Source organism: Pelecanus crispus, chromosome 4, assembly GCF_030463565.1.
Source record: "Pelecanus crispus isolate bPelCri1 chromosome 4, bPelCri1.pri, whole genome shotgun sequence".
NCBI classification, from domain to species: Eukaryota; Metazoa; Chordata; class Aves; order Pelecaniformes; family Pelecanidae; genus Pelecanus; species Pelecanus crispus.
Window position 1 is genome coordinate 18,262,509 of NC_134646.1, and position 16,204 is coordinate 18,278,712.

Consider the following 16,204-nt stretch of genomic DNA (forward strand, 5'->3'; position numbering starts at 1 on the left):
GAAAGTAAACAAGTATTTTCCATGGTAGCACTGCAAAACATGAATTTTTCCATATTGGTAAAGACGACTGGGTGAGTAGCATTGCCTACAGATACACTGTAGCTGTTATGTGAATAGTATGTCAGTGAGACAAGGAGAATGACTTCCGTGAAGCTTCATTCTCTTTTGGATGGGTGGGAGCAGGCTGGTCTGGCTTTTGCTTATTCATAGTCATGCCAATCTGTCTGCTCATCTGTTCACGGGCTGCTCTGTGGAGTAATTCTGTCAGTTCCAGATGTTTCATTTATTTTACCATTAAAACAATGTGGTGTGTAACTGTCATGGTGGGTAATTTTGGGAAATAAAGAAGTATATTCTATTTCAAAAATTAGTGAAAACTACTCACTGTTCATGAGTACCAGTCATATATTTGCTGAATTTTAATTCAGTCATGGAGATTGTGCTTTTGGGCTCCATTAAATATATAAATACATTACATTAACATAAATAAGTTTATCTAATGTGTTTTAACCTAGCTACTTAACTATGGTTAATTTTGCGTAATGTTGGACACATAAAACATACTCATCCCAGGGAACAAGTTTGTTCCCATGGCCAGTTTCTAGAACTGTTGTGAGGCAACTAAGAGCCACAGGAGCCTCCATGGGATATGCACAGCTCAGTTTCAGCTCTGGCTTGGAAATAATGCTATCAAGAATTGCCATAGTCAACAGTAAGACAAAGTGCTTTTAAAACTTGAGCACTTCTTTCCACACCTGCTGTGCAACCATGGTCATAAGGATCCAAATATTATCAAAAGATCAATAGGAAATTCATGGAGAGGAAATCACTATCACAACTCCTGTATGTAATTGAGTTTGGTATTTAAGTATGCCATCTTGCAATTTTTTTTCCTATTTTATTTAATAGCCAAATTCATGTTCGTGAAGATGTAGGATACAATATATATAGAAAGTTACTAGAAGCTTATCAGTTTTCATCAGTGTTAAAAGTATTTAACCTTTTGCTTACCACAATACCTTGTGAAACCTACCAAAAACAGTTATCATCTAGAAGCACAGTGCCCAATTCTGCTTTATTTTACTGAGATATGTTACACTTTCAAAAAATAAAATCCAGATTATATGCCTTAGTTTTAAATCTCTTATGTTCTTTTATAATGTACTCCAGGAGTGGTCAGGAGGCTGATCTTAAGTTGTTTGTGAATTCCAAGTGTGAAGGAAAGGTTACATGAGATACTTAGGCTGAAAAGAGGTTACACAGAAAGCAACACAAGATGAAATCACAAGTCCAGCTATATTTTATTTTCCCTTGGGAGTATCACCACTGGAACATTACATAAATTCACAAAGATTTGGGGACACTAAATGAGCTTTCCTGGAATTCTTGAGGAATCCTAAGAGCCTGATGTAAAAAAGGCAAAAGAGAAATTCTGAATAGGATTTTCCATTGATGTTGAGTTTAGGGTTCATGTTCATGTACTACTGATGATGGTGGGCCACTATCAATTTTATTTTCAGCCAGATCTCTGCACTTCAATAGATATATACAATTGCAATGCATGTGCTTGTGCCCTTAAAGTAGCTAGGCAATGTGTTCATATTACTGTCTTCATGTAGAAAACACTTAAGAAGGTGCAAATGGAACCACAGGTGCAGGAGATTGTAACAGGCACACACAAGGATTTCCAGTAAACAAGGTTGTGTCTACAAAATGTTGTCACAAAGGTGCAGGTAAACTCAAAGTAATCAAAAAAAAAGCCCAAAAGTTCAGGATTATAGACCTCAATGCAAAATCTATTTGCACATAGTCATCCTTTCCCCCTACTTTTTCTGCTTTATCATGTTTGTTTGTTACTCCCTACTTACTCCCCTCATTATGATTCCCCTGCTCTTTTCTATCTGGGTGCACACAAGTATTGTGGGATGGAGAGGGGATACTAAAAAGTGGAAATCCTCAAAATCACCAAAAAAAAAAATTTTAGTAAATATATTAAGGTTTGTTCTTTTGGGATGGAAGCAGAAGCAAATGAAAGGTCTTTCATAAACTGTAATTGTGTCTTCCTTTGAGGATATGTGGAAAGAAGCAGCCGAAGCTCACTGATACAGCTAAACCATTTTCTGTGAGCAGCCATTTCATTATGCTCATGCAAGGTAAATATAATTATCCCACTAAACAGATAAAATTATTTCTCTAAAGCTACACATTTAGATCTCTATATTCTCCTACCAATATTTTAATCTCAAATTGAAATTGAAAATGTTCTACTAAGAAGTTTCCTTAAAGTGCTAGAATTCAGATGATAAAAGGAAGTTATTGTCAACAGTTTTGAGGCATTATTAGAAAGGTGTTTGAAATGGTAATAAGGATGTTTGAGAAATCTTTAAAATTATCAAAAGCATAAAGCAACTTTTGGGAAGATTCAGCTCACAAAGTATCAGCCAAGATTGCAAATAAATATCCACAACGGGTTAGAGTGTGCTCCATTGCTCATGTTGGTGGGTGGGCATGTGTTCATACACGGTCTCATCAGAGCACATGGGCTGCAGCCATGAGTAAATACTTACCAAAACACTTAAGAGCTACACAGCCCAGGTCCATGCAGATTCACAAGATGTGGTGCTACCACAAGGGAGAAATGTGCCCCAGAATTATTATGCTATGCTGATTGGAACAGAACAAAGGGAAAACCTGATTTTTGGGAGTAGAACTGGGTCAGTTCTTCAGCCGCTGTAAATGATCACCACCTTGTTTAGGTCAAGGCAACCAAAGACCTTGTTCTTTTTTTAGATACGGTAGGTTATTGCATAACTGATGTTTTAAAAAGGCAAAGTAGGTACTCTAAAAATTATGTAACTGCAATTTTTTTTTTTTTTTTAAAAATACATTTCAGTAGTGTTTTATTACATTTCAGTACTGTTTTAGTTTAGGTATAGGGCCTGACCAGAGATTACAGGACGTAAATATGAGTTTGACCATTAAAATCAATGGGGGAAAATAAAACCCAGGAATTTAAGCTGGTAAGTTCATACATATAAAAAGGAAGGTTCCGTTCTTCTTACTATAAGAACTAAAGTCTTTAAAGTATATCATTGGAAAGATAGCTCATCCTGCATTTTTCAGTGAGACCTTGGGAATAATCTATGTATTGAAGAGGTAATATTGAACTCCATAAAAATAAATGTAGGCAAGCAATCAAACAGAACTTTTATTCCTAGATTTTTTAGAACTTCATAATTTCACAAAGAATTTACAGTAAGACATTTACAGTAAATATAACATATAGCCCATAAAAAGGTAGAGTCAACTTCTTATTTGGCTTTGAGGGGAAAACCAATTAATAGTCCAGTCAATTACCCCAGGTCTTACCTAAAAGATGAGAAGTTTTCCTTTTTCTCATTCTCCAAAGCTCTAGTCACAGAGTCAATCCTGGACAACAACTCAGTTATTCTCTCTATGAAAAAGACAAGTGATATAACAAATATTTAAAACATATTTATTTCTATACATATAAGCACAGCCAGCTCAAGAGAAGCACCAAGTCATCATGGTTTTCTACAAGACTATGAGAAACTCCTCAGGAAAACTACAAACATATGCACATACTGCAAACAGACATCTTCTCCAATGTCACTCTGCATTTAATTTTGGACTCCAAACCATTATGCAAGTGGACCACACACTCCACATAGCTCTGTTTCATATTCACAAGCATGGAGAAAACCAAACCACTTTTAAGCATAAAAATTGCTTTAGAAAAGATCTTATTAGGAATGTACACATACAGCAATTGTTTTAAAAGTACCAAAGATAGCAAAAACATTAAATAGCCTTCAAATATGTACACTGTAAGTACCATTTCTTTCCCCTTGCTCCCTTCAGAAGCTTTTCTTAAACAATAAAAATATTCCCTCTGTATTTACTTCCCATTTACTTTCCCAAATTAACATATTCTAATTTTTTAAAAATGTTTTACATTTTGTACTGTGTTCACACACAGAGGCGGATGAATTTGGAAGCTTTCTATTTCTTTTAGTACCCACGTAATCATACAACAGTACACTATGGGCGAGGTAGAACTGAAGATGCTCATTCCTCCAAGCCCCACCATGCCAGTTCAGCACACTGGCAAACAGATCATTAAGTCTCTCTCGTGCAAACACTCATACTTTTCAACAGTAACAAAACACTGGGAAGAATACAAATGAAGTCCCTTAATTTCAGTAATACAAAGTGGAATACGAGTGTGAACTGTAATTTGGAAGTAAAGAATATAGGGGGATTCAGAAATCAGTCAATTCCAACTCATCCTGTGAACTCCTCTCACCTCACTGCAGCAGATGCAATGCAGCGCATGCACTTTCATCCAGTAACAGCCCACTCCCATTAGCCTGGCCATACACCCATATTGCCACACTGAAGTATCAGACAGAAAAAAATACCACCAAAGCATGTATCTCTGGTAGATGGAGTGCCAAACCCAGAGTAGCAGTGCTGATGTCTTGATTTGTACCTGCTTAGGAGTATAAAGTTCTCCCTGATTTATATTGTACTTTATAATATATCACTTTGAAATCACATTCCTCTTTTGCATTTAAAATGTGTACATGTTGATTTAACACAGGTAAAAGTTTTTTCAGTTTCAGTGCCATAAGTAAATTCACATATTCCCCAGGGGGAGTTAGGCAGGCTGCATATTTTTGATCTTCTCTTTATTTTGGATATGTCCTCAGTTTTGTGTTCAATACATTTATGCATTTTTGTAAACCCTGTTTTAAACAGAATGACCCTAAACCCATTCTCCTCTGAGTTGTACAACTTTCAGTCACTTCGTTCTTGTCATTATTAACATGTCATTAGCTCCTCAATCAACAGAGTATTTTCCTTGAAGAATATGAATTTCAAATGTTGAAACCAAGCAGAAAAATTCTCTCTTTGGCGTAAACATTCCAAGATTTCTTTATGTATCGTCAAATATATTGAAAGGCTTTATAGGACATCTGTAACTTCCCCCGCATGCAGTACACTACTGTTCCAAATGCCAGGTACACATCTTTTATGAGAAGACTTAATATTAGCATTAATCCCATGGCTTTTTCAGCTGATATTGTCTTTTCTCTTTGCATGCAAGTTTGCATCATCTCTCTCACATTTTGGCACTTTCATTTCATACTTCACAGTTTTATTAGCACTTTGAGCTTTGAAAGATAGCTCATTTATTTGCTGTATCTAGATGCCACAAAACTTTGAATACACTATATGAAGATGTAGAGCAAGATAGTGATAGAGTACAGTCAGACACAGATAATTATCCTGAAAGCATTCCAGAAATCGATCTACTATAATTGCCCTTTGTCTAGAGTAGCAAAACCAGCAGTCCTGCCAGACTGCAGATTCATGTCTGACAATTTTCACATTGTATTGTTTGTTCAAAGATCAGCCATTCTGACATTAATACACAAGATATCATGTCAGGTGATGACAAAAGTTCCATCAAGACTATGTGCAATTGTTCTAAAGAAGGTATTTCTCTTATATAGCCTCTATACAAATACACATTTGTGTAAGTACAAGCAAGAATGGTTGCAGTCTTCCACTGCTAGATTCCTTTTCAGTCATCTCCTAAAGGTGGGGTGTTTTAGGTCACCACTGTTCCCTGAGATCTGCTCTCTCTTTTTCTCACTATCTATCTTCAAGCCAGCCTTTTCTTCACCTCTGTCTCTTCTCCCCCACTGCATCTCTTCTCCCCTCAGCCAGCCACCACAGTAGATGGCAAGCTGAAATAAGGGGGTCTACAAGAAGATCCAGAGGTGTTCAAATCCAGAAGCATTATTGTCTCTAAATGAAGGTAGCAAGTGAAAGGAAAGGTTTGGTCATGACTTGGGTGGGGGGGAATGCATATCAGTTACCTTTGAATATACAGTGCAAGTTCTCAACAAACCTGTATGGTCCTGATAAAAGTATGTCTCTCTGCACATTTGACCAGCCGGGTTAGCTCAGTTGGTTAGAACATGGTGCTAATAACGCCAAGTTCACAGGTTCAATCCCTGCTTACTGCAGGGGGGGTTGGGCTCGAAGATCTCTCAAGGTCCCTTCCAACCCAAAGCATTCTATGATTCTATGATTCTATGATTTGCTGCTGTTCTGCTCAATGAAATATTCAATAATGGTAATTCTCTGGCTTCTTGCAATGTGCAGGGACCTTACTCTCTAAAAGTACAACCATTTAACAGCCAGAAACATTGGCCAAGACTAACGCTAAGGCAGAGCATGAAGTCATAAACATGCACAGATGTTACTATTTGAAAACATTAAAGAGGTACTGAAGTTCCTGAGCACATCCCAAGTTGTGTTGATTTCAGCAGTAATGAGTCATAAGGGAAGAAGATACTACTAAAATTACATGCCTGGGACACTTTTCTTTGCCACTTACATTTAGGAAAAAACCAACAGCATCTTTAGAAAAACTTAATGGGGAGGAGAGCACTCTGAAAGACTGCCATTACCATGGGCTAAAATGAATAAATCTGCTTGCCTGTATTTATGCGGTTAAACAAATACAATGCTAATGCATTACACATGTCTGATGATATCATGGAAAGCTCAGGAGATCTAATTTCACAAGCATCTAAAAAAGGTTAGTGCTGAAGTTCATACAGGAAGTTATGAAACTGATTGTTTTAGGGAAATGTTTATTTAATGGAATTTGGGCAGTTTTATAAACATAGCAAAGAAAGCGGGACTACTCACACATTCTGTGCCAGTCCTGCTCTGATTAATAATTGCATTGAGTCTACTGAAATATTCAGTTAGGTGAGCGAACACACTCAGGAGGTCTTATTTTTTTAGAAACCCCTGATCCTTTTCTGAGTTCACTTTAGTAACAGCTCAAGCCTACTCCAACATGTGGAAACAGGGATTTCATGCTGAGCATGAAAATTTACCACATTGTGCTAATATAGTTATGCTCATGCTATCCTTTCTGTAGCTAGCTTATCTTTGTATTCCAGAAGAAAGGGGTCCCAAATTAAGAAAATATTAAAAGAGATGCAACGCCATAACTCTGTTCACTTTGGCAAGTATAATTCAAGGTTTTGGAAAGCTTTCTTTAGGGGAGAAAGTAAAATCTCTGAGAACTGTCTCAGCCCATTATCTACTAGAGAGCTGGAATTTTAACCAATGCAGAGAAGAGCTAATATTGTCCATTTTGCACTTTTACTGGTACAAAAATAAAGACACACAGAAAAATAGATAATTTAAGTTATCGCTGTGTTACTAACTCAACCAAAATGGAAGGAAAGTATGAGTTCATGAAAATAGAAATTTCAGATTTTTTCCCCTTTTTTGTTGTCATTCAGAGATTCTTTTCTTCACTTTTCTCTGTTATAAATAAATACTTAACATGGCCAAAGGAGTAAAGGTGGAAGGCATTTTCCCCAAAATGCAAACAATTTTCTCAGTGTTGAATGGTTTGAACATTTGCTCTACAGAAAAGGAAAAATCAGACTTACAGGTATTTTCCTTCAGAGATATGCATCCAGCAGCCCTTTATAACACTATATGAGTTTTGTTTTACCTCAAGTAGAACAAGTGAAAGTTGTTAAACTTATCAGCTGGCTAGGTCTGAAAATGCTGGAAATATTTCTACGATGTCTATTATTACAGTAGTTTTCTTTTTAGCAGATGACAGAGGAACACATGAAGCCAGGATGTTCATGTTTAAAAGGGTGTTAAATTCCAGTCCTCAAAGCAAAATCAACAGAGAGATGTGTGGAGAATGTGTCCCCTTCTGACATACAGAGTTCAGGGTCTTCATTGAAAAAACGTTTTAACTTCACAAAAAGTGAAGTTCCCTTCCATATCATGGAGTAAATAAATTCAGCCCAAACCAGGACCAATCACATGACATCACATAAATGCCACAGAACGCTCACATGATTCACATGACAGCTTGCTTCATTTTCTTCCACAGAGCAACTCAGAGAGTCATTGTGAGAAAATGAATTTTCTCATATTCAATATAAGAAAGCGTTGGCTGAAAAGATACCATTTTGATGGAAACTGGAGCTTTTAGCAAATTAATATTTTATATCAAAATTATCTGCTTTCAGCAGAAAAAGTTGCTTGTGAGAAATGGAAAACAAAAGAAGAAAACCTTTCCAAGATTGTGCTCTGTTGAAGATTTTTTTCACTGTGTAGTTTTGCTAGTGTTTGTTATTCATAAACCAAGATACACTATGCTTACAGACCAAGAATATTATAACGTAGCTCATCAGCTGCATAAATCTATTAATGGACATGGAAAAGTATCAATGTCAAGTCACATGAGAATGTTGTCTCTTGACAAAAAAAGCAGCAGTGGGCAAACAGTAAAGTGCTGAATTTCTTCCTGTCTAAAAAAATTACATGTGAAAGGAAAAAATTCTCACCTTCTGGCTCCATAGCATGCTGTGGAGATAGGTGGATGTAAGCCTTACAACTTTTGACAGCCTTCTCAGGGAATGTAGGGCTGAACGTTACAAAAAGTGGTCGTCTTTTCCAGCTTGTCTTTCCAAAAGCTTTGGTGTCATAAGAGTTGGCATTATTTTCCAAAATAGAAGGAGCACTCACAGGAGTCTGAGTTGAGCCCCAGCTGCAATAACGTATGGGAAGTTGCTGGGAAGATGCAGACCTGCTGTGTTTCTGTTGATAAAGTGAATATACATGGTATTAAGATGATGATATTTTTTAATTATTTCTTTTGCACTGAATTATCTCCAAGCCCCTGATACCAAACAAGATAACAGTGAAATAAACATTTAATTACCTCAGAAATGCCACAAGTCCAACAGTGGCATTTCCCTTAATTTCCCTTATGAAATGAAGCTGCATCATCTGACTTTTTATTCTTTATTTCCATTTAAGAGAAATTGTTGATTTTGTTGAATCACTAGCTTGTTCTTAAATAAAAAATATGAAAAAGGAAAATGAATAAATTGAGCTGCAGTTTTCAGATCTTGAAGCTTCTTCCGACTGCAAAATTTTTATATGTAGGCTAAGTGCCCAAGTATGAAAATCTTTGAGAAGAACCCATCCATCCTTGAACTAGAAACTTTGAGATTAGATTTTATACCTATTTAACAGCTGGTCACTTAGCATTGGCCTATTTTATGCAAATAGTCTTCCATTTAAATAACAGTCATTTCCATTTATTAGAGTAATCCAATTTCCTAAGGACAGCCTAATAATACAGCTGCCCCATTATGCCATAGATGAATGTAGTCAAATACTTGTAATTATATTTTAAATGTGTTACTGTTATTTAGTATTCTATCACACTCACAGCATGGTTGGTAGCTCACAGATATGAAGCACAGAGATCCCTGTCTTATCTAGAGAACATACAGTGTAGGTCCCTGTTCTAACAAGGATCACTGTATTGGTGCATTTTGTAATGCTCATGCAGTTAAAATTACTAGAACTTTAATGAGGAAAAGTTTAATTGACAATTATTTTACACACATATCTATAGGTAGTTAGCAGAGGTGAATTACGCAATATTTTAGAGTCCTTCTTCCACCTAAGTTCTGAGCCTGGTTTTGCACAGGTTGTAATACCACAAAAGAGGGGTGCATTCACAGTGATTCACAAGGCCTCAACTACTCTTATCAGTATGTGAAAAAACCCTAAAAGTCTTTTATAACTAAGACAGTTCCTACTGGAATCAGTAGGAAGGGGCTGTAGAGAGAACCAGTCTCTGTGCTGGAACAGACAGCACAGACCAGACTTGAGAAGAGTAGCAGGTGGGCAGAAAAAACAAAGGGAGAGAGGTTTTGTAAGACAGATTAAAAAAAGAAATGGGTCATGTTACGGAAAGGGTGGTCAAGAATTGGAACAGGCTGCCCAGAGAGGTGGTGGAGTCACCATCCCTGGAAGTGTTCAAAAAATGGGTAGATGTGGCACTTCGGGCCATGGTTTAGTCTAGTCTACCCTTGATTGGCTTAGAGTAGACTTGGTAGTGTGGGTTAATGGTTGGACTGGATGATCTTAAAGGTCTTTTCCAACCTTAACGATTCTATGATTCTATGATTCTATGATTCTATGATTCTATGTGTATCAATGCATTCAGCGCCCCTGAATTTCTAGCTTCAGTTAAGGACACAAACAAGTTCCCACTTTGGTGTGAAACACACCAAAATTCTCCCTTTTCTCTCACTCCCCTGCAAATAAAGTGTCCTTGATAAAATGTGCCCAATGTCCCATCCATCCATCTTAAATTTTCCCCACTGTACATTCTGAGATAGCCCTACAGCGACTTTCTTGGCCCTTGTCCAGCAACCCAGCAGGTAACACATATGCTCCTGCCACGGCCACAGCACCTCACAAATGAGTACCTCAAGCACAATCCTGCGGAAGGACACCCTTGCAGCATGGCTTCCTGGCCAAGTCTCGGGTGTAACATCCCTCTGCCCCTGCCTGGTGATGGCTGCCCCAGTCCCCTTACTGGGTGGAGGGATGGGACCTGCTGGTGGTCCCACAGCCAGCTCCTGGCTCCCCTCCCTTGGGAGCTGCTGGCCTGTGCTGCACCCCAACAAAAGCCACATTTGTGCTGCTCTGTATGGTGGCACATGCTGCTCCAAGCTGCTACAAGCAAGTTAACCACATCTTTCCATGGCACAAACACAGTAGGCTAATGTGCTCAAGCTATGCCTGGACTGCCCCTCTCCATCTGAATATGTGCTAATAATTATTTAATAGTCATGGGTGATGGAAGGTAAAGTAAGCAAGGGAAATAACTTTTAACCAGTTCTCTGACAATTTGTATCATCTAGATCTTCCTCAAGAGGTTTATCCTTAATCTGAATTTGTTGTAGGCTCCTTGAAGCTTGTGACTTCCTCCCCCACCAACCCTCAGTTCAAGATGCAATAAAAGAGACTTTTCATTCTCCTGCTGACTTCATCCTTTTGAAGTGGCCACATTCCTTCCTTTATCCCTCCTTTGGTGCCCAGATGAAAAAATTTTCAATGGTCAGAAACAATGTTGTCTTCTGCTTGGTAACTTGAGGTGCTGGGTGATATTTACACTTCAAGAGCTTGTTGGCTTAATGATGCCTATTTGGATTCTAAATATACAGAATCATGTGAGTTTTTAAGTATTTTAATAAAAATCACCATAACAATGCACTGTTTGGGGAAGGCAGCTAACAGTTATTTGGCTGTATATGCTAAACACAGCAAGTAATAATAATTTAAATATTTAACAATGATGGTGGGTCTTATTCTTCATAAGTCAAGAGAATCTTTTCTAAAAATTATTATCTGCATCCTGGGCTAGTCACTTTCCAAACTTGCGTACAGATGCAATCCCAAATTCAAAGCACTTAAATCAAAGACAAGCAACATTAGATGACAGGGAAAAGGAAGAAAATGCAGCTATCTTCCACTTCCTTTTCCCTGAACATTATGAATTAATTATTTTCATGAGACATTTAATTTGATGCTAGCTTTAGAAGGGATGTGCAAAAGGGAGCAGTTTCCTATATAGCTTGTCTCAAGAAGGATATGATCTTGTCAGACACAGAAGAGGCATAAATATAGCACTCATCAAATTTGTTTTCATTAGAGAGGCTTAGAGAGTACTGATGATGTAGTAGAGGTAAAAGTACATAGGACAAAAGTAAAGCTGTGGGAGAAACTTGAAGATAATGAACAAAACCAATGTAATTTAGCAAGAAGGAAAGAGACAGTAAAAGGATTGAAAGGGTATGATGGGCAATATAGATGATCTGGAGAGATATATAGTCTGGGGACAGTAAAGCTGGAGACAGGAGGACTACCAAAATGGGTGATGAGAACCAAGATCGGTAGTTGCAGGAGATGGGTCAGAAATAAATCACCCATGCAAAAATGGTAGTAGATGCAGTGCAGACAGAAAGCCATTTAGGGACAGATAGAAAGCCCCTGGTATTTTCACAGTGTGAAAAAACAACAAACTGAAAGAGATGGTGTAGAATTAAGCAGAGAGGTGGGCAGAAAATTAGAAGAATGTTTCACCAAGCCCTGCAAAAGATACAACTTTCAAAGGAAAGATTGACTTGAAAGTGTCAGTGGCATAAAGAAAATAAAGGAGAGAAAAGAGTGGAAGACATTCCAAGCAATTCCAAGATTTGGCTAGCTGAGAGGAGTTTTGGGAAAATGTTGAGATGGAAAACTGACTAGAAGCGACTCAAGGTGTAGTTACAGAAATGAAGGAAATACTTCAGTTTGCAGAGCCAATGAATTTAGATTTCTAAAGAGGTGGAGCAGTGGAAATTACTGAAGGGAGACTTGCCTGAGTGTTACAGCTTGAGGTATTGTGTATAGATAGATAATTATGTGGCCCACAGCATCTATAAACTGCTTAATCAGATTGAACTGCTCTTTTTATAGTATATGTTTCTATGGAAAACATCATCACATATTTAATTTCACATCATTTACCTGTAGAAAAAATTATCTGTGAATGCATGTCACTTCACCTTGTAAATGCCTGCTACTTCACACTTCTCTGCGTAATTTCTACTTTTACTCACGTAGCATAGTTTTGTTCATTACAAATAAAAAATTCATTTTGTCCAAGATGGTGCCTGCATGACAAAAATTAATGTGCAGTATGATAAAGAATGATTTATCTATTCTTCTTACAGCTGCTTATACATTTGAACTGTTTTGTGAGCACTAGCTCCATAAGGAAATGTTGCAGTTGAGTAAATAACTCCTTCCTCTCCCAGTCCATCATTAGCAGGAAGGGAAGTCCCATTGACTCCAGCAGAAAACAGAGCTAGACAAAACCAAGTAGTTTTTAAGGTCCTGCCAGTCTAAGAATTGGAAAATCATGTGACTCCAGTTTACAAAATGGAGAGGCACAACAGACTTTAAAAATTTTGTACAGGCTGCTAAATCTAATTTACACTGATGTTGACCTTCCTCAGCTCAGACCATGTTCTCACACTCTTACTGCACAGCTGAGCTGGCCAGGTTCCTGTATCATCATCATCACCATCCTCACAGTTTTGGGCCAGTTTAACTCCCCAAGCCTGCTTACCACAGATCCAGGTGAACACTGATATTGATACAAAACGTGCAGCTCTGTGCAGTGGGAGGGAAAAAGGACTACAGCAGCTCTGACTTAGATCAGCTTACTCTGTTTTGGAACTTGTTCAATAGGAACAGACCAACAAGGAGACAGAGGTGCCACCATCCCCATAACCAAAATACCTCACACCATTTGCTGGCTTCAGATTTCTTTCTTCATGGTCCAGCAGGAACATCATAAAGCAGCAATCTTCTGCAAGCTTAGAATGAACTGCTGTTTTAAAATTTAAATAACATTTTGGAGGTTATACCCTACTATTAGACAAAAGGATTGCGAAATGTGGCTTTCTTATCTTCCCCAAAAGTTTAATTGATTTTATGGAAATGGAGGATTGTACCTTGAGCACTCTGGCTGCAAGCTTTAGAGCTTTTCTTGAGAGAAGAAAATTGGTTAATATACTGTACTTACATGACTGTGAAGCATTTGGCTTATTTCCATATTCTAAGCTACCACATTCTTGCTGATTTCTTGGAGTAAGGGGTGGATAGTATTAAATACAATAACTTAAATAGTATTTAAATGATTCAAGTTTATTTTTAAAATGATTAATTAGTTATTAGCTGTAGCTGCTATAAAGGTATTCTACATTCCTCTTCAGCTATAAAGGAGGAATGCCTGTCTAATCACAATATTTCTAATATGGACTAGCCAGTATCTAAGTCTTAAGTCCTAAGTATCCTTTTCAATGATCTGGAAGAAAATACAAAGCGATTGCTGGTAAAACTTGAACAGCATGCAAAAACTGGTGGAGTGGCAAGTAATAAGGCAAATGTTCTATAGAATGATCTGTCTCGATTGGTTAGGTGGCTTTATTTGAACAAGATAAATTTTAATAAGGACAAATACAAAGTCATAAATCTAGGCACAGGGAATACAGGTCATATTTATAGGATGGGACAGTGAAAAAAGTGATTCTGAAACTGTAAGCAGGTAAGAAACTGTCTGCAAACTCCCAGTGCAAAGTTGTTGCTAAATGAACTAATTTGATCCTTGGAAAAGTAAAGGAATATTGAAAAGAAGTAGATATTTTTCATTATTTCCATATTCAAAAACTGATGTCACAAATACTGGAACACTATGTTTAGTCTGGCATTTGCATTTTTATAAACATATTAAAAATATGGAAAATATTCAGAAGTCAATTAAAGCATATTTTAACACCTGAAAAGTCTGCCTTAAGGCCAGAGAAGGTCAATATACTTAGTTTAATCAAGACAATGCTAGAAAATTATTCGCTCATGTTGAGAGAAGCTAGAGTACAGCAGCAGAAAGTGTGGAAGGCAATAAGCTTAAAGTCTCAGCTGTTTAGAGGAACATGTATATGTTATGTATACAGAACTCATACAGGTAGATGGCAAACTACTTAACAGCTTTTAATTATGTAACTGCGAAAGGTGTTTTCCCTTGCTTTCTGTTAATACTGCTCAATATAAAGGGTATCGTTGCTCTTAAAATGAGAGATTGGCAGTGTCAATTTCCAAGAAATCAGGAAAACAGACAATACCAGAGTTAAAGAAGAGATGTTGCCTTATCACCACTCATGTTCAGACCAGGCAGAAAAGAAACAAGTTTAGTCACCAGCTGAAAACACTATGAGGAATGTATTTTCTTTCATCACTCCTTCAAAAAGAATGAACAAAGGAATCTGGATTAGCTAGTCAAAGGATTAAGATAAATTCAGATCTGAAAAGAGGATGAAAATGTATATGGAGACATTAAATGGGGTTCAGAGGTTGGGGGGGGGACATGTTGTGGGGTTGTTGGGGTATTTTTAAATAACCATAGCATTAGAAATAAAGAAAAATCTAGAGAAAATTGAAAGGACAATTCCTTTAGAACCACCTCACCAAATACAGACAATAAGTCTAAAGAAATCAATAAAAATTGAATTGCTTCCTTGCTTGCAAACCAAGAACACTTACTGTGTTACTCCCAACAAACAAAGATTCAGTAAACCTTGTGTCTCAACTATGAATGTCTAATTTCCCTATTTACAGTGAGGGAAAAAAATCTTCTGTAATAACAGAAGAAGATTTGTGCAACAAATCACACAGTCTGTATGTGCCTGCATGGCACAGAGAGGTGTAATAAAACACAACATGTAGAATTAAAACGAAGTGCACTTGTTTATACTGAAGGTACCTGTTGCAGGATAAAACTCAGCGAGAGGTGTTAGATCTTCCGTAATCTGGAATATTTAAGTCAGGATTGGATGTTAATCTAAGAGATATATTTCAAAAGTTATGCCATTATGCAATAATTCCTCAGCCGTGTTATGCAGGAAGCCAGTCTAGATTTTTTTTTCCAGCGTGAATTCATTGCAACTATGAAGAATAGAGGGATTCCTAAATCCCACTGCAACAGAAAAGATGAGTTGCACCAGAGAGCAATGGCAGTGTATACAGACGGGCCATATACTAAATGAATCCTCATCTGCTGGAGAGGGGTAGGTGACCCAGCATTTTCTGGCTTTCTTGAAAATATGTTTTATAAGAGGAACAGAGGGAAGGAAGACTCAAAAGGAAGGGTAAGAGGGGCATCAGCAATTAAAATGAACATTCACATGTTTTCAGATTTCTTCAGACTGCATCTGGTAATTCCAAGGACACTCATAATTAAGCAATGATACAGGTTTTCATTTTCAAAGTACTTTACACACACTGACTAATCACCTAGAAATACTATTAATTTGTTAGGCTTTCATCATCAGCTGCATTTTTAAAGGTTTAAATATTGTTTAATACAAGCCTGAAGTATCCTGTGTGATGTTTCCAACTAAAGGGTTTTTTGTATCTTTAAAAGATTCTCTGTTATAGAGAACACTATGAAATATTAAGTTGCAGTAATGTATTTGAGATTATGCTTATTTTATTTTGTCAAATACGTTATTGTTTATTGCAATAAATAATAATAACAATGTAGATAATTTATGCAGGGAAAGAAAAATATACAGAGATGAAATCTATAATTATGTAAAAAATAAAATGTAATATATTCATGACAGCAGGTCCCATGACAAATAACCTGTAGGAGGCAAATTGGAGGGAAGCAAAGGAGCCAAGAGAAAAAATATCTAGTTATTTAGGTGTA

General features: G+C 37.1%; 1 protein-coding gene across 1 annotated transcript in view; it reads right to left on the reverse strand.

Annotated features, from left to right (window-relative positions):
• The window catches only part of IQCM (IQ motif containing M), a 111,121-nt gene extending 98,100 nt beyond the window's left edge, over positions 1 to 13,021 (reverse strand). Inside the window, 3 exon segments of the mRNA XM_075709440.1 lie at positions 3,370 to 3,454; positions 8,430 to 8,682; positions 12,977 to 13,021. Of these exon segments, the coding sequence (XP_075565555.1) occupies positions 3,370 to 3,454; positions 8,430 to 8,682; positions 12,977 to 13,021 (383 nt within the window).
• Between the last annotated feature and the right edge of the window lie 3,183 nt (positions 13,022 to 16,204).